The 17,980-nt window shown below is 48.0% G+C and overlaps 2 protein-coding genes across 5 annotated transcripts in view; both read left to right on the forward strand.

The window, feature by feature from the left end:
• Dhdds (dehydrodolichyl diphosphate synthase subunit) overlaps positions 1-11,758 on the forward strand; it is a 28,202-nt gene extending 16,444 nt beyond the window's left edge. For 2 of the 4 annotated variants that reach the window (XM_048434063.3, XM_048434064.3), the window contains exons 8-9: positions 761-868; positions 9,504-11,758. In XM_048434063.3, the coding sequence (XP_048290020.1) occupies positions 761-868; positions 9,504-9,743 (348 nt within the window). In that variant the 3' untranslated portion in view covers positions 9,744-11,758. Of the gene's footprint in view, positions 1-760; positions 869-8,988; positions 9,122-9,503 lie in introns of those variants that run through there. The other 2 variants (XM_048434065.3, XM_048434066.2) reach the window with 2 other exon arrangements.
• Positions 11,759-12,835: 1,077 nt separating this feature from the next.
• Hmgn2 (high mobility group nucleosomal binding domain 2) lies at positions 12,836-16,119 on the forward strand. The gene is made up of 6 exons (XM_087904505.1): positions 12,836-13,040; positions 13,829-13,873; positions 14,061-14,090; positions 14,379-14,429; positions 14,813-14,908; positions 15,258-16,119. Exons 1-6 carry the CDS (start codon positions 13,026-13,028, stop codon positions 15,291-15,293), a joined length of 273 nt encoding a protein of 90 aa, XP_087760631.1. The 5' UTR covers positions 12,836-13,025; the 3' UTR covers positions 15,294-16,119.
• The last annotated feature ends 1,861 nt before the right edge of the window (positions 16,120-17,980 follow it).

Genomic DNA, 17,980 nt, shown 5'->3' on the forward strand with positions numbered 1-17,980 from the left:
AGTATTTGGGACTGAGGATAGCTCAACTGTAGTCATGATAGTTCATGTTTCTGCTGTCTGAGCTTTCATTCATGCACATTTAATCTTCATAGTTCATAAAACCAGACTCTTGGTGTTTCCTTTACACTTGAAGCTAAGTCCCAGAGAGGTTAAATAACTCAGCCAGTTCTGTGGTAATGGTAGTTCCAGGCGGTTTGGCTCCAGAACCAGAAACGTGGTGTCACACTGTTGCTACTTAAAATAACAAGAGCAGCTACCATTTGTTCCGCTGACTTTATCAGGTTGTGTGCATCTCAGATGACCTCCACGAGCCAATACCACAATCCAGATGTCATTTCAGACTCTTAAAATTGGCTTTTAGGGACATGGTGGAGCTGGTATAGTGGCCTAGACCTTAGGCTGCAGGCAGATCAGTGTGAGTTCCAGGACAGCCTGAATTCTACATGATGAATTCTGGTCCAGCCATTGCTGCACAGTGAGAGTTTCTCTCAAACAAAAAGAAAAACAGGAAAAGACCTGGTATAAACATTTACCTAATCTGGTTCTGCCGTGCCACAGGCAGGTGATCTCATTGCCTCATGGTCCTTCTCCCAACAGTGAGGGAAATGGGCTGATGGCAGAAACATCCAGGCCTCTGGAAAGCTGTGCCATCTTGTTTTAGGTCTTTTCCCATGCAGCCTGCCCTCCATTGGAGGACTGACCAGCAGTGCAATTCCAGCAGTCAATTCTGTGACTAACTCCTACTCCTTATTTTTACCAGACCTCTCATTCCTGCCTGGTGTTCCAGCCTGTTCTGTGGCCAGAATACACATTTTGGAACCTCTGTGAGGCAATCCTGCAGTTTCAGATGAACCATAGTGCACTTCAGGTATGAGTCGGGCAGGATGGGATGGACGAGGTTGGCCCTGACAGACCCACCTTGTGCTATACCTTGCTATGTACTTCTTTTTAAAAAATTTTTTTGATTTATTTATTTATTATGGATACAACATTCTGCCTCCATGTATGCCCACACATCAGAAGAGGGCACCAGATCTCATTACAGATGGTTGTGAGCCACCATGTGGTTGCTGGGAATTGAATTCAGGACCTGTGGAAGAGCAGCTCTTAACACTGAGCCATCCCTCCAGCTCCTTAAAAATTTTTTATTGCGTTTGTTTATTTGTATATGCGTTTGTGTGCATAGTCGTGCCATAATTAATGCATGCCTGTGCCTTAGTGTATGTGTGGAGGACAGCCTTTGGGAGTGTCTGTGCATGTGTGTAGTGTATGTGTGGAGGACAGCCTTTGGGAGTGTCTGTGCATGTGTGTAGTGTATGTGTGGAGGACAGTCTTTGGGAGTGTCTGTGCATGTGTGTAGTGTGTGTGTGGAGGACAGTCTTTGGGAGTGTCTGTGCATGTGTGTAGTGTGTGTGTGGAGGATAGCCTTTGGGGGTTGGTTCTCTCCTTCTGAGGGTCTTATGGATTGAACTTAAGTTGTCAGACTTGATGACAAGTGCCTTTACCCACTGAGCAATCTTTACAGCCTACCAAACATTTCTTGACACACATAGTGATGATCATTATAATACCTCCCACCCACTGATATTTATTGTATGTCGGACGCTGACTAGTTTCCGTGCAGTACCTCTTTCGCTGCTGCTCCCAAGAACTCAGGTAGATCTTCGTAGTTGCTCATATCCGCATGAGTAAATAGAGGAAAAATGACTGGGACATGGTGCTGTGGGCTCTTCAGTCTAGCACTCAGGAGACCGGAGCAGGTATTGGTGTCTGAGTCATGACCAGCCTGGTCTACATATCCAATTCAGGCCTGCCAGGGGGGAAACAAAAGAAAGGAAAGAGAAACATTGTTTAGGGACCAGTATAATAAAAGAATAGTATCCTAAAAACACAGGAGAAAGCCTCTCAGATTAAACACCCATGTGTACTGTTAGTTAGTGGGAGGCTGAGGCAGGAGGACTTCACAAGGCTAATAATAAATAATTGTGTGACGGGAAGTCTGCAGACCCATAGTCTTCCAGACTCCAGAGCAGCGTCGACTCTGCTGTCGGCAGCCTCCGTAGCTGCCCTGTCCATGGCTGATTACCCTGCTTATGTGGGCAGAGCTGCTAACATTGGGGTGCTCTGGTGGTTTTTGGATATTTGTCTATTTAACCTTCCCTAAATGTAACAGATTTGGTGTCCTCGTTTTTTAGATATGAAACAGGGGCAGAGATACTAACTGTGCCAGGGCCACAGAGCTAGGCCTGAATTCTGAAATCAGCTGTTTCTTAAGTCTGCGGAGATAACGGCCAGGAGGAAGGAGTGATGTAAGCCTGGAGGCTGTTGGGCTTTTGGCCCTTTTCGTGAACCTAGTGAAAATCATAGAACATGTCCAGTAAAAACCAGGGCTACTTCTACATAGAATAATTTTGGGGTTCACAGAATCCCTGAAATCTCATTCTGAACTCCTGGCACTAGTTGCTTGAGAGTCTTATCATTGAGTCTCAAAATATGAGTAATTTGTACAAGGCAACTTAGAACCAGTGAATGGAAGACTAGCAAAGCTTCAGTTACCTGCTGCCAATGGGGATTCTTCCACTTGACTGAAGCTTCCTCTGAAACTAAAACACTCTTTACTTTTTGCTGAAAACATTTTTGAAGTACGTCGTGTAATCCACTGCCACCTACAATATACCTAGCGGCTGCTAATAGCGAAGACTAGAACAACCGCTTTCTGATGAGAACGAGGGTGGCGACCACCACCTCAGGCTTCATTGCACAGCTGTGCCTACAAAGCGTAGGACTGAAGCCGTTGTGAATCCATCCGATGGTCCCAAAATACCTGACTTTGAATCTTAGTTAACGTCTAAGTCCTTCCTCTCTTGTTTCCTGCTGTATCAGTAGCTAATTTTGACAGCATTGCCCCCTTCCTTTTCCTTCCTGTTTACTGTTTTAAATCAGCTATACGCAGAGACAGCAGGTAATTAAGCACAGTGGCACTGTGTATATAAACTGAGAGTAAATTGCCTCTGCATGCAGCGCGGAGAGCCTGGTGTGTGAACCCTTTGTGCATGGGTATTCTTGTGTGCAGTCCTATAATTTGAATGCCCAGAAGCCTCTGTTATCTCAGGTCTCTCAGTGCTTTGCACATGGTCTGTAGAGGAGTTGACACAGGTTCTATCTTCTTCATAAATGTTTGTTCAGTCTCAAGTGTGAATCAGACAGATTGTTAGGCACAGGAGTACCAGCAGCTACCCAGCCAGACAAGATCGCTGCCCTCGTGGAGCTTACATTTTTAGTTGAATAGACAGACAGTGAACAAGCAAACAAAAGTAAGGAAATTCTCAGCTTTAGCGAGGCAATAAGGAATACACAGCGTGATGACAGAGTGTAACGAAAAGGGGCAGAGGCTGCCTGAGCTCTGCAGTTCAGTCCTGGGAGTTGCTCAGAGGGAAGGTGGGGAACCAGCCACAGTCAGTCAGGCCTCTTAGTTATGCAAAGCTAGGTAGGTGGAAGTAACACAACCAGAGGACTTAGAGGATAGACAGAGTCTGATAGGGCATTTGGGCAAAAATAATTATTAATTAATTAAAAAAACCTGCTGGGCGGTGGTGGCTACAGAGAAACCCTGTCTTGGGGGTGGGGGCACAAAACCACAAGAGACTTTCAGGGGCCAGAGGCAGAGTTGAGACGGAAACCCCTTTGATGCTGGAGAATAAATCCAGAACTTCATGTAACTGGGCAAGCACTGGACCAACTGAGCTGCTTCTCCAGCCCTACATCTGCTTTTTGTTTCAATTTATTTTTACTATTTTTTTAAAAGATTTATTTATTATGTATACAGTATTCTGCCTGCATATGTGCCTGCAGGCCAGAAGAGGGCACCAGATCTTATTAGATGGCTGTGAGCCACCATGTGGAAGCTGGGAATTGAACTCAGGACCTCTGGAAGAGCAGCCAGAGCTCTTAACCTCTAAGCCATTTCTCCAGCCCCCTATTTTAACTATTTTTAATAATGGTTGGGTATGTACACATGAGTGCAGTTAGCCACAGAGGCCAGAGGTGTCTTCCTCTGTAGCTGGTGTTACAGGTGGCTGTGACCTACCTGCCCTCTGCGTGCTGGGACCCAAACTCAAGAAGAGCAGCGCACACTTTCAACCACTGAGCCATTCCTCCTTTCCTCTTATTATTATTTTTTAGATTTTATTTATGGACTGGATAAATGGTTTGGAAGCTTAGGGCACTTGTTGCAGAGCACCTACACAGAGGCACACAGCCATCCTTGACCCCAGTTTCAGGGATCCAGGGCCCTCTGCAGACCTCTGAGGGCCCCAAGCTTGCACAAAGTACACATGTAAGTAACACTCATACACATAAAATAAGTCTTCAAAAACCTTTCTTTCTCATCTGTACTTGTTTCTTTAAAGAAAAAAAGATTTAATTAAGCTGGGTGCGGTGTAGTGGTGCACACCTTTAATTCCAGCAGTGGTAGACAGAGGATCTCTGAGTTCAAGGCCAACCTGGTCTACGGAGTGAGTTCCAGTACAGTCAAGGCTACATAAAGAAACCCTGTCTTGAAAAAGAAAAAGACCCGCTCCAAATAAATAAATAGATAAATAAATTTTTAGTGTGTATGAGTGTTTTGTCTGTATGTGTGTGAATATACACTGTGTGTGTGGGGGTTGCTGTTGTTTTTGTTTTTTTGGGAGGGCAGGGGAGGATGTTTTTGAGACCCTCTTTGTGTTGTTCTGGCTGTCCTGGAACTCCTGTAGACCAGGCTGGCCTCAGACTCACAGAGATCACAGAGATCCTTCCTCTGCCTCCCTAGTGCTGGGTTTAAAGGTGTGCGCCACCACTGCCTGGCGTGATTTTTTTTTTTTTTAAAGAAAAAATGTTTTTACTGAGCTCTCCCTGTCCCTCCCTTTATAAATGGTCTGAACCCCAGGCACCAGTAAAGTGGTAAAGAACTCAAAGCTTTGCTCCATCTTATTCTCTGTGTCTTCTGAAGGTGGAAGGGCAGAGAGGGTCAGTACCGTTTCTCAGAGTGACCTTCCTTAGAGTTTTGGCACGAGATTGCCTCCGACCTGTATAAAAGTTTCTATGAGAATCTGTTCTTGAGGTGGAGTGGCAGTGTCCACTAGAGCATGGGGGTGAGTCAGGAGGATCTAGGAGTCATCCCCAGCTACATAACACATTTGAGGCTATGGCTTATCTGAGATCCTGTCTCAAAGAATGTTCCCTTGATTGTTGTTATGTAGGACATTACTTATGCTCAGGAGAGACACTGACCTTCAGGACTTGGTTATACACACCTGCCACCCCTGGACCAGGGAGTCAGGGGCAGGAAGACTGCCGTGTGTTTGAAGGTAGCTTGGGCTAAATTGTAAAAGTTTGTCTCAAAAAACTCCAAAAACAAGCAAACAAGAAGAAAAATAGGTGGGGGGCCTAAAGAGATACGTCGGTCAGCTGGTAAAGGACCCAGACGGGACGGCTGACAGCTGTCTGCAGCTCCAGCTCCAGGGGCAGCTGATGCTTCTGGCCTCCGTGGACACCTGCACTTAGCGTGCTCATAACCAGGCACACACGTGTACATAATTAAAAAGAATCTGGGTGTCGTAGTATTGTTTGTAATCTCAGTGCGGGGAGGTGGGGACAGGCAAAACCCTGGGATTATCTAGTCAGCCATTGTAGCCTTAATAAGTGTCAAGCTAGTGTGAGACCCTGTCTTAAAAACAAGGCAGAGCAGGCAAGTTGATGCAAGCCTCTGTCCTGGAACTCAGTGAGCACTCAGACCCTGCCTCAGAAAGAAAAAGAAAGAAAACAGTGCCTGAGCAAGAATATCTGAGGTTGACCTCTGTTTCCACATGCATGTGCATGTACGTCTGCACAGTCACGTGTACCTGCACACAGTGAACACACATGTCCAAGAAGAAAAAGGAAAGAGAAGGGGAAACTTTGGTAAACTTAGGGATTTTTTTTTTTTTTGGAAGGGGGTTGTTTTAATTTTTTTCCTCCTTTTTTCTTTGAAGTAAGGTTAATAGCTCTGGCTAGCACGCTACTCACTATGTAGCCTAGGACAGCCTTGAACTTGATGTTCTGTGATGTGATTTCAGGTGTGTGCTGAAATTGCCAGTGGGTCCTACTCTCTTGGATTTTCTGAGGGCAAATAACTGAGAAGAGCCTAGGGCCCCTCTGAGATTGGGAGAATAGCTCCAGACACGTGAGCGTGGCCAGAGGGTACCTAGAAGATGGCTTTTCCACCCCCAGGAACCATAGCGATCCATAGGTACAAGAACTACTCCCCATCCTCTCTTGAAACCATGTTGGGCCAGTGTGGTGGCGCACACATTTAATCCCAGGACTGGAAGCAGAGGCAGGCAGATCTCTATGAGTTTGAAGCCAGCCTGGTCTACAAGGGAGTTCCAGGACAGCTAGGACTGTTACACAGAGAACCTTTGTCTCAAAAAAAAAAAAAAAAGAAAGAAAGAAAGAAAGAAAGAAAGAAAGAAAGAAAGAAAGAAAGAAAGAAAGAGTTCAGGAGGCCAATCAGGACCACATAGCAGGAGCCTGTCTTTAAGCCATTTTTAGAATCGTGCTATAAACCAAAGTAAAATATCATTTAATTTTATAGCTGGCTGTTTATTTTAACTGACTGAAAAGTTTTGTGTAAGATAGTATCTAATGTAAATTTTGATTAGAGATTTTTGTTATGTTACCAAATCTCAATATCTGGTCTATAAAATAAAATGTGTAGTTGTTCAGGATTTCTCTTTATTTTTGAGACATGGTTTCTTTGTGTAGCCCTTGCTATGCTGGGATTTGCTTTATAGACCAAGATCACATTGGCTTCGAACTCGCAGAGATCTGCCTGCCTCTGACTCCCGAGTGTTGGGATTAGAGGCATGCACCACCACACCCAGCTAGCATTACTCTTAAATTTTCTTGTATGTGATATGGATGATTTATAGTTTTTCCTAGAAATAAAAGAAGTTTACTTGAAAAAGAAAGGAAAATAGTGGTGGGTGATGGTGGCGCATACCTTTAATTCTAGCACTTGGAGGCAGAGGCAGGCGGATCTCTGTGAGTTCGAGGTCAGCCTGGTCTACAGAATGAGTTCTTGGACAGCCAGGGCTACTACAGAAACCCTGTCTTGAAAAACCAAAAAAATGAAAAAGGGGAAAATAGGAGAAGTGACTGAGCTGTTAAGTAGGCTTCCTGCTCTTCCAAAGATGAAGATCAGTTTCCAGCAGTCACAGGCTCACAGCTGCCTGTAACTCCTGCTCCGAGGGAAAGCCAGTGTTTCTAGTCTCTGTGGGCACCTGTACTTGAGTTCTTACTTGAGAACAGGTGCCCCCACACACACTCAATTAGAAAAGTTATAAAAACTATTTTTTTTAAAAGAAGAAATAATAGTCTTAGAAAGGTGAGAGTCTTTTGGACAGGAAGTTTTCAAATTTTAGGGCTTCAAGCAAATTCATTCTGACCTGAGAAAATTCATGCAATTTTTTTGTTTGTGGTATGGTTAATGTGTGTGTGTGTGTGTGTGTGTGTATGTATTGTATGTATATATACATATATGTATGTATGTATATGTACTTGTGTGTGTGCATGTCTGTAAGTGTACATCTGGTATCTTTCCTTGATCTTTCTCCATTCTTTTTATTTTATTTATTATTAGTGTATGTGTTTAAGTGTAATGTGGGTACACACACAGTGTCCCACAGTATGTATGCAGAGTTCATGGGACAACTTTGTGGAGCTGGTTTTCTCTTTCTACCTTTATTTTGTTTTGTTACTATTTTCGAGAAAGGGTCTCACTATGTACTTCTAGATGGTCTGGAACTCACAGTGTAGGTTGAGCTAGCCTGCCACTCCCTCTGTAGACCATGCTAGCCTCAGACTCACAGAGATCTGCCTGCTTCTGCTTCCTGAGTTGTGGGATTAAAGTGTGGACTACCATAACCAGTTCTCCTGTCACCCTGCGTGGTGTCTGCAGATGGAATTCATGTGTCAGGCTTTACCAGCCCCTTTCCCTAGTGATGCATTTGCCAGCCCTCCCTCCCTCCACCTTTGTTTTGAGACAGGATCTCCCTCTGAAGGTGAAATTCATCTATTCTGCCAGACTGGAAGTTTCAGGGATGCCCTCTCTCTACCAGTGCTAGGGTTATAGGTATATTCTGCCACCTTTGGTTTCTGGGGCTCCAACTTGAGCCCCCCCCCAAGTAATTATTTTGGTTTAGGGGGGTGTTTTGAGACAGTCTCCCTATCATGTAGCGCTGGCTGGCTGATCTGGTCACTGTGTAAACCAGGGTTGTCTGGAACTCAGAGATCACTTGCCTCTGCGTCTTGGTGCTGGGATCACAGGTGTGCCACCACACCTGGCTGCTCACAGCTCCTCCATTCTGAAGGTCAGTGAGTCAGTGGGTGAAGTGTTTGTGAACATAATATAGGCCGTCCCTAAAGAGTAGAGACAAGAGCTGGGCAGTTGTGGCACATGCGTTTACTCCCAGCACTCTTAATCCGAGGCCCGTGAGTTCCAGTCCAGCCAGGGTGACACAGAGAAACCCTGTCTCAAAACAAAGTGAGGACAAGGCAGTGAGCTTGTAGATGATTAGGACACGATCGGACTCTGTAGGCCAGGTATAGTGTCAGGATTCGTTTGTGAGACATACCAGCCCCTTCTGTTCCAAAGGGATTTCCCACTTTGGTCACCTGCACCCTTCCTGTCCTCTTGTGAGTGACCCCTTCATATGCAGAGTGTTCTAAGTGCCAGAGACAAAAAGTAGTCTCTGCCCTCGTAAAGAATCTGTCTGAAGACCTATGCACAGTCTGGGAGGCACTCAGAGCCTGTGATCGCCACCAGCTGTCAGAATCCAGGCCAGGGGCCCTGGTGGCTCTGGAGCTGCCAAGGGATTCTTTCCAACAGAAAGATCAGACTAAAGACTAATACCTGGTCTAGGCAGCATAAGTGGCTTAAGAGTTGAATTTGCTTCTCATCATTCCTAGGAGGGCTGTTTGCTCAGAGAATCAAGTCTGTCTTCAGTATAAGAGGCTGAACCCTGACCATAAGAAGACCCAATGAATATTGTCACAGACAGTCGACAACAATACATAAAATTGCTGTTTCTCTGCCTGCTAATATGTTAGAGTGGGTTTTGCATTATTATCCCTAATCCCTTAAACCTCTCTTCAAGGTAGGCACAGCCCCCACGTTACAAATGAGCAAAAACAGGGAGATCTTCCCATGGGTACAAAGAATCAGAAGTCAGACTTTTTACCTGTTTCCAAGTGTAAGCTTGAAAGAATTTTAAGAAATACAAATATTTCCACACAAAACAAGCCAAGACGGACTGCTGCTGACTTCTGTGTAACACGGGCACCGTCTTACTGCCTTTCCACACTAGTAGAAACTCTCCGGAGTTAGTATGCTTGGCCACTCTGATACCTTAGTCCCACCTTCTCCATCCCGTCTCAGCCACACCTAAAATGATCTCCCTACCCCAAACCCCACTTTTCTCTAGCAGAAGGCCCGAGACATGTATGCTGAGGAGCGGAAGAGACACCAGCTGGAGAGGGACCAGGCTGCAGTGACAGAACAGCTGCTTCGAGAGGGGCTCCAGGCCAGTGGGGATGCCCAACTCCGACGGACACGCTTGCACAGACTCTCTGCCAAACGGGAAGAGCGAGTCCAAAGCTTCCTGAAGGCCTTGGAACTTAAACGGGCTGACTGGCTGGCACTTTTGGGCACTGCACCTGCCTAAGTGAGGCTGGCTAGTGGCCACTTTGCCCTGCCCTATGCCTCTTGGGCCCCAACTTCCTTTTCTTTCCTTTTCTTTTCTTTTCTTTTCTTTTCTTTTCTTTTCTTTTCTTTTCTTTTCTTGGTGAAAGGCACCTCCCTGTTTTTGATGAATTGTGCTCCCTTTGCTTTTTTGCAGGGAGCCCCCAAGGCAAGGCCTACTGCCTATAGACTGACACCTTTGGGCTACCTGTGACAGTGACTCACCTAGAGTTTGAGGGAGTCTCCCATGCTTATCCTAAATCCAAGACCAGTCACTGATAATCTGGAGAACAGGGGACCCTAACTCATTAGCTGTATTACTGTCCGTGCCCCCTCCCCACGTTTTTGGATGCATGTTCTTTTTCCACTAGCATATCCTAAAACATGCAGAAGAGGTCTTCCCAAAATCTAGGCCATTACCCATCCTGCCTAAGCCCCCCACCACGTGACTTTGACAGAAGAATGAATCTACTGGTAAATAACTGATAGGCAGCCAGCATCGCTGGGCAGGGAAGAAAGGGGTGGGAAGGACAAGAAGAAAATTTGCCCATCTGCTGCTCCTCCCCTTGGCTCTCCACCTGGGATTTGCTATTGAATCTCCACCCCTCCCACCACCATTACTGATTGCTCACTGAAAGGCTCAGCGCCCCCAATGGCTCATGGAAGCCAGGCGGGTGATTACAATCCAATTACCTATTGTTGACTCAGCCCACACAAGCTTTTCTCCCCCTTGCAGGGCATGGGGCCAGGCTCCACTCCCCAGTGAGACCCAACCCCCTCCATGGCTACAGGGATAGCAGAAGGGCCGAGAGAGGTCCCAGAGTATAATCGAACACAGGCCAACTTGTAACACATCAGGACCGAACAGAACTAAGCATCTCCTCATTGACTATCTCCTTCTGTCGCCAGCTCAGGCTGATTCCCACTCCCAATCTTCAAGGCTCCTCACAGCTCTTTGACCTGACTCCCTAAGTAAGCCCTGAGACACTTTACTGTCATCATGGCAGAACTTACTCGAGGCCTTCAGCCTGAGAGGGCCAACACTGCCTTACAGGAAGACAAGATTGCCTGCCTCCCCATAGGGCTGAAGAGAGGTCTACAGAGCTATTCTGCATCAGGTGCCCCCAGAGCAGTAAATACTAGCCAGGAACACTGACCAGTTGCCACTCTGGTATTCTGTCTCCAAACCCTTTCCACACCTCCTTCCTCCCGGAAAGAGGTGGGTTATTGTAAGCCATGGTAAATGTACTCTTTAGATTCCTAACTTCTAGCCTTGCCCCCCCCCCACACACCCAGTTTTGCGCCTAGATACCTGTCCCTGGTGACCTTTTTTTCCATCACTCTTCCTCTCAGAATCAAGGATAAAAGCCTGACACTGTAACCAAAAGCCAATCCGTGCACCCTTTGGCAAGGCCCCCCATACACCTGGCACTCCCCAAAACCAAATCCTGGCACAGAGTTCCCCAAGAGCAGGTGCTGTACATTTTCCAGCTTTACAATGAGGCTGTTGACAGCCTTAATTAGGGAGGCATGAATTATGTGGCTGTAATACAGAGCCCTACAATTAAGGCGGGAATGAGAGGCTGGAGGCAGCAAACGGAATCTGCCCAGCAAGCATGGCTGTTGAGTCCTGGCTGACTTTCTCTTACGATTGGAGTACAGTACAGGTGATTAATGGGCAAGGTATCTTCCAGCCTGGGGACCTGTATTCTGGGAAAGGTGCACAGGGCGGAGTGGGCTGGGGTGGGGGCTGCCTCAGGAGGCGCTGTGCAAGTGGAAAGAAGAGGCAAATCCTTTGCTGCCCAGAAGCAAAGGCTACAGAAAGCTTGTTTTGGATGTTTGCTTTCTGCTGGAATGGTTAGTGCAAACTAGCTTCCACCCGTGCCTCAAAAAATAAGGTGAGACCTATGTATGCGTCTTCACCTGAGCGCCAAACACCGTTACAGATGTTTAGCCGGTTGTGTTCTGGGTGTCAAATAGAATTTTTTAAAATTCTTAGGTGTAAGATTTGTTCAGTGACTGTAACGAAAGAACGCCTTGCTTTGCTTCTGCGATTGGCACCCTCCCGCGGGTGCGCTTGGCCAGCTCTAGAACGCCGGGCTTTGGACTGGGGTGCATGGGAGGGCCCCTTGGTCATCACACCTGTTCGTCTACTTGTTTCCTAATCTTCCGGCGCTTTCCTTCAACGGCCTTTTCCTCACGCAAGCGAGAACAAGCCGACTTGATAGTGTGTCGGGGGGGGGGGTAGGGGTGGATTTCGCCAGCTGTGGCATCTGCACAACCCAGGTTTGGTGGCCTCTGTCGAGTGGGGGCAGCTGGGCTAGCTGTATCCGAGACCCAGAGGGCTTAGGGGGAGGGGAGTGCTCGCAGACCGTGTTGGCGGTTTTTCTCCACCATTCTGTGATGGGTCCAGGGGACCGGACGTGCAGGGGCTTAAGGAAGCCACTCGGCCGATATTGGGGGGCTGTGTAGCGTTTGGGGAGGCCGTTGAGCAGTAGGTGCTGAAAGGACAGCTCCTACCTGCCCGGCCGTACCCGAAAAGCACCCCTGTGTGCAAAGTCTCTACTTGGAGCCCACGCCCCCACCTCCAGTGGACAGTTTCCCAGGTGAGGCGCACGGAGAGATTCCCCGAGGTAGCAGCTCGGAAGGATGCACGTCCGACTGCGCCAAGCCAGCCCCCTCGCTCTCATCCCACTAGAGCCCGTAGCGGCCGCTTCCTGTCGTCGCCTATGGAGCCGGGCGGCGCAGCCAGGCCTCGCCATCCCCTCTTGTGGGGCCCCCAGCGGGAGCAGGAAGGAAAGGGCTGAGATGTGCCCAGTGTCGCACGGCTTGGAGAAGTGGGTAGCAGGGTTGCATAAGGTGGAAGGAACTTGGGAGTTTGCAAAAGCCAGCTCGGGCGGGAGTGGAACCCCGAGCCCGCCGCCTCGCGCGCCCCTCATTTACTGCCTCGGCGCGCGCCTCCTCCACCGCGCCCCCTCCCCCAAGGCGCGCGGCCGTCTCGCTCACCCTCCCCCCCGACACCCCCTCCTCACTCCAGAGGAGGTGAGTTTAAACCCCGCCCACGTGACCCCAGCTGGGCCAATGAGCGGCGGCGGGAGGTGAAATCCGGTTCTAACCGGTCCGAGGCTCCCAGCGCTATAAAAACTTTATAAACCCCCCGGAGCCCGAGCAGTGTGAAGAAGCAGCGAGAACGACCCCCGGACGGACCCGAGCCCCGAACCGCTGCAGCCCCGCGTTCAGCGCCGACGTCCCCCCCGCCGCCGCCATGCCCAAAAGAAAGGTACGTGGCGCGAGCGCGTGGGCGCCCAGGCGCCGCCACTGCCGCCGCTTGCCTCGAGCGCGGAACTCGGCGGGGATAGCGGGCGCGGCGCGGGGTTCCAGCCCGAGTCCGGCCGCGGGCGAAGCCTGCGCGGCGTGGTGCCCGCGGGCGCCAGAAGCCATATTGGAGAAGCGGCGGCGGCGGCGACGGGAGGAGCCATGTTGGCCGCTGTTTATCCCGCTCCCCTCGGCCGCCCGCGCCCCCTCCCCCACTTGCCGCCCCCTCCTCTTCTTCGGGCGGGCGAGCGAGCGGGCGATTCAAACCCGAAAGGGCGGGAAGGCGGCGCTCGGCTGGGCGGGCGGGGGAGCGCTCTGCCGCCAAAAAACTGACGCCGCGAGGGGCGGGGTCGGGCCGGGGCTCCGCCCCCCGGCCGCCCACGTCCCCGGCGCAGGGACTGCGCGCCGCCGCCCACGAGTTCCCAGAGCTCCCGCCCTTGACGGCTGCCATGGCAACGGCGCTGGGCTCCGCCTCCGGAGGGGTTTGTTTGCACAATCTGCAGCTGTTGCGCCTGCCTGGCTGGTGGCGCCCGGCGACTCGCCGGCCCCGCTCCAGCTTCTCCCGCGCTTCCCGGAGGCCGACCTGCGGGGTCTGCCGTGCGGACCTCGGCCTTCGTTGGGGCTCCATCCCCCACTAAGACTACTTTTAAGAGAAGCTGAGTCGATACATTTTAGAAACGTGGTGTCACTTTCTGTTCCCGATGTCTGAGGTTTACCTCCGAGGTTACAAATTTTTGTCTTCTATCTTTATAGGCTGAAGGGGATACTAAAGGAGATAAAGCCAAGGTGAAGGACGAGGTGAGTCTTAGCCGCACAGGACTTGTCGCACAGGCCTTGGGTAGTAAACACCACGGGCTCCTTTGCTATTGTTTGACCTCAGCCCCAGACCTGGAGTTACCCTAGTTTCTTTCTTCGCTTTCTTTAATGTGGAAAAACTGGTGCAAAAGTTGTGTTTATTTTTCTGACTTTGTTTTCTTTTTAATAGCCACAGAGAAGATCGGCAAGGTTGTCCGCTGTAAGTGTGTATACTTGACCCTGAGGTTGGGAAACATTTTTGGGATCCCTTTGGTTTCACTGCATTATAGTTTGTGGTAGGTTTTGAGTAAATTACCTTGTGGTGTGGCACATCTCGAGTTTGTCGTTGACTTAAGTTGTGATTGTTATGACCAAAGTGGGAGATCACTTTTAGATCGTAAAAGAAAGGCAGTCCCAATGATAGTTTTCCTAGATGTGGTTTGGGTGGTTGTTTCTTTTGGTCCTTCGTACTAATAGTTTCCTTTTCCCCTTTGCCTACCAAAACAAGAAACCTGCACCTCCAAAGCCAGAGCCCAAGCCTAAAAAGGCCCCTGCAAAGGTGAGCAGGACTGCATGACTGCGCGCTGATACCAGATGGGTGATTTTCACAGAGAGGACTGTCCTTCCACACCTTAACCTAATTCACCATAATGGGGCGTCCACCGGTGGATGTTGTCACTTTGGCCTTAGTCCTGGTGTTTGTCATGTTAGTGTCTGTGGCATGAATTACAGAAAACTGCCCTTGGCTGGGAAAGGAGTGTTTTTAGCTAACTTTTATTTCTGTAACTTAATTTATGTTCCTCAGCAAAAAGTAGCTGAAATTATAATTCAACCTAGTGGTGTGGGGTATATATATCTTCAGTAGGCAAGCCTGTAGAACTTGGTAGGTTACATCCTGGTATACAGAATGAAAAACTAATATCTGTCCTTCCTTGGTGTTAGAAGGGAGAGAAGGTACCCAAGGGGAAGAAGGGGAAGGCCGATGCTGGTAAGGATGCCAATAATCCTGCAGAGAATGGAGACGCCAAAACAGACCAGGTACAGTGAGTGAGTCTTTCGTCCCAAAATTGTTTATTACCCCTTATATCTGGATTGCTGTGTGTGGTGTGATAATCCTCCTGTCTGAAATCCTCACTCCTGTCTGAAATCCTCAGTTCAAAAGTCTGTTATAATCTAAAAGGCACTTGCTGTGTTGGCTTATCCTGACGTGAAATTAAAGGTCTTGGGTCCTCTGATCCTGTCTATTCCCAATCAGTCAGTGGGCGGGGTGATTTAGTAAAGTGGACCCAAACCTGGATTTTATCATGGGAATGATACCGTGTATATAGACTATAGTAAGCAAAGGTAAGTTTAGTTTGTGTATTGACTTTACTTGTTCTTCTTTTAGGCACAAAAAGCTGAAGGTGCTGGAGACGCCAAGTGAAATGTGTGCGTTTTTGATAACTGTGTACTTCTGGTGACTGTACAGTTTGAAATACTATTTTTTATCAAGTTTTATAAAAATGCAGAATTTTGTTTTACCTTTTTTTTTTTAAGCTATGTTGTTAGCACACAGAACACTTCATTGTTTTGGGTGGGGAGGAACATGTGTCACTAGCAGTGTCTCCCCAAGCTGGATGAATGATGGTTCATGATGGAAAACATCTTTCCCTGATAATTTTGAAAGACTCCTCTTGACTCCCAGGAGAGACGTCCTGGGGACATGTTGACATATGTGGCCACCATGGCACAACATGCCTTGTGTGGGAGAACTAAGTTCGTTTTTATATTCTCCTCCCCCTGTACCATCAACATAGACTTAACTCCCTTAAGACCAGAGACCTGTTGGAACCTGATCCCCAAAATTGGTTTTGCCAGTCTGTTGGGCAATCTGGACTTTGCAGTGATATCACTGAGTGTCCTCAAAAGCGCAGCGGTTCCTTTTACAGAAGATTGTGGATCTGCAGATTGATACTTCTGCCATTTTCATTTCATTTCCTGAAAGTCAGGGTCGGCTTGTGAAAAGTTGTGAAACAACATCCTCAATGTGAAATGTCAGCCCTCACTCTAAGCTCCTCCCCCTTTTCAGAGCATCCAATGAAGACTCACCGGGTTTTATAGTGGCTTTCTGATTTTGGTAGTCGATACAAGAAGGGAGTTTGGAAGTTCTTGTATACTGTTACTGATTGTCTGCCCATGTTCTGCCTGGAAAACCATGATTGTTTATGGAAAGTGTCTTTAATAAAGCTGGATACAGTTTGGCTTGGAAATTCTGTCTCTGATCTTTTCCTCCACATTGGGGAACCTGGCTGCCAGTTCTTTTGGTTTGACTGGTTGGTCATAGATCCAGTCAGTCTTGCAAACACACAGTGAGTAGTGTGGTAGTGGGTATGTATGTGTCCCAGAGGTAGACCCGATAGTGAGTGGGTGCAGGGAAATGGTTCTTGAAGGGTATGGCGATCCTTAAAGTATGCAGAGCTGGGCATCCCTCTGATTAGCATTGACCCTCTGCTGTCTCTTTGGGCAGATCTGTATTTGACCTTGAGTCAGATGGTCTGCCACTCTGTTAACCTGCAACAATGTCAACAGACTGGCTGTGCGTCGTGGGCTGTGGTGGTGCACACCTTTATTACCAGCACTCAGGAGGCAGGCAGGAGTTCAAGGCCAGTCTGATCTACAAGAGCTAGTTCCAGGGTTGCCAGTACTGACACAGAAGCCCTGTCTGGATAAAACAAACAAAAAAGTACAGGTACAATTTGTGACTGTAATTTGAAATTGTTTCACAGTTTGTGTGGCTCAAAATTGAGGGAAATTAATTTTAGGGAGGCAACAGAAACTGCCTCATTCCCTGCTGACACTTTGGATCTTGAAACTTTGGGGTGGGTATTCTGAGGCAGCTGGTACCAGGTGAACTTTCTGGGTGAAGAAACCATGGTTTAATTTGCTAGCACTCTGAGCGATGAAATGAATCAGACTTTTATCCGAAGGCCACTTGTTTTCTTCTGGTGATACAGTTCTAGGGGTTCTGTGACCAGGCTGGAGTTGAAGCAAATCTTGAAGCTGTAGTTGGGGTTACCATTGTTCCCGTTGGGCTGGGCGTTTTGCTTACCTGGAGACTGCATGTAGCTCAACCATGTGCTGTGCTAGTCTTTGGCCAGTTATAATGAGACATCACCTCATGTGTCAAAGCTGAATGGCTGGGTGGAAGTATTTGTTCTGGACACGTGTTGCTAAATAATTGGGATATGTATGCTGACTTTCACCTTTGATTTTTTTTTTTTTTCTTTTCTATTTTGAGACGTTTCTCTGTAGCTTTGGTGCCTGTCCTGGAGCTAGCTCTTGTAGACCATGCTGGCCTCGAACTCACAGATCCACCTGTCCTTGCCTCCCGAGTGCTGGGATTAAAGGCATGTGCCACCACCACCCGGCCACCTTTGATTTTTATTCCTATAGATTGGTCTATTTGAAGACCTGGTCTGTCTGCTCTGTGTGAATTAAAGCCTGAATGTAGCCATGTGCTACCTGGCTATATTTTATACTTGGGCCTGAGTACTTGTTTAGTCAAAATCAGGAGTTCAGGGTGATCCTAAGCTGCATGAGTTCCAAGACCATACTTGGCCACATGAAAACATTTCAACAGCAAAAGGTGGGCCCCTAGAGGACTGGAGATACTGCTCGGTGGGTAAGAGCGCTTAGGGACTCCCAAAGGGTGCAAGTTTGGTAGCCAGCACATACATGACATGCTGACACTTGGTACTTTTTACTCCAGGGAATCTAATATCCTCTCCTGGTCTCTATGGACACCAGACACACATAACCTTCTAATACCTGGCACTTTTAGTAAAAGTAGACCCTTCCCAACTCAAAGCCAGCTGTAACTATGTAACTAATCTCAGCTCTCTCTTTTTAAAATTTCTTACCTTTTTTTTTTTCTTCCCTTTTTTACTTTTTTTTCATATACATTGGTTTGCTTGTATGGGGGTGTTGGATCCCTTGGAACTGGAGTTAGAGACAGTTGTGAACTGTCGTGTGGGTGTGGGGAATTGAACCCAGGTCTTCTAAAAGAGCAGCCAGTGCTCTTAACTACTGATCACCTCTCCAGCCCTACAGTTTTTTTGTTTGTTTGTTTGT

Source organism: Myodes glareolus, chromosome 3 (genome assembly GCF_982192425.1).
Source record: "Myodes glareolus chromosome 3, mMyoGla1.1, whole genome shotgun sequence".
In the NCBI taxonomy this organism is placed as follows: Eukaryota; Metazoa; Chordata; class Mammalia; order Rodentia; family Cricetidae; genus Myodes; species Myodes glareolus.

Coding starts and splice junctions, on each gene's coding strand:
- Hmgn2 (XM_087904505.1), top strand. Junction 14,091..14,378: donor GATCGGCAAGGTTGTCCGCT/GTAAGTGTGTAT, acceptor TACCAAAACAAG/AAACCTGCACCTCCAAAGCC. Junction 14,430..14,812: donor CTAAAAAGGCCCCTGCAAAG/GTGAGCAGGACT, acceptor CCTTGGTGTTAG/AAGGGAGAGAAGGTACCCAA.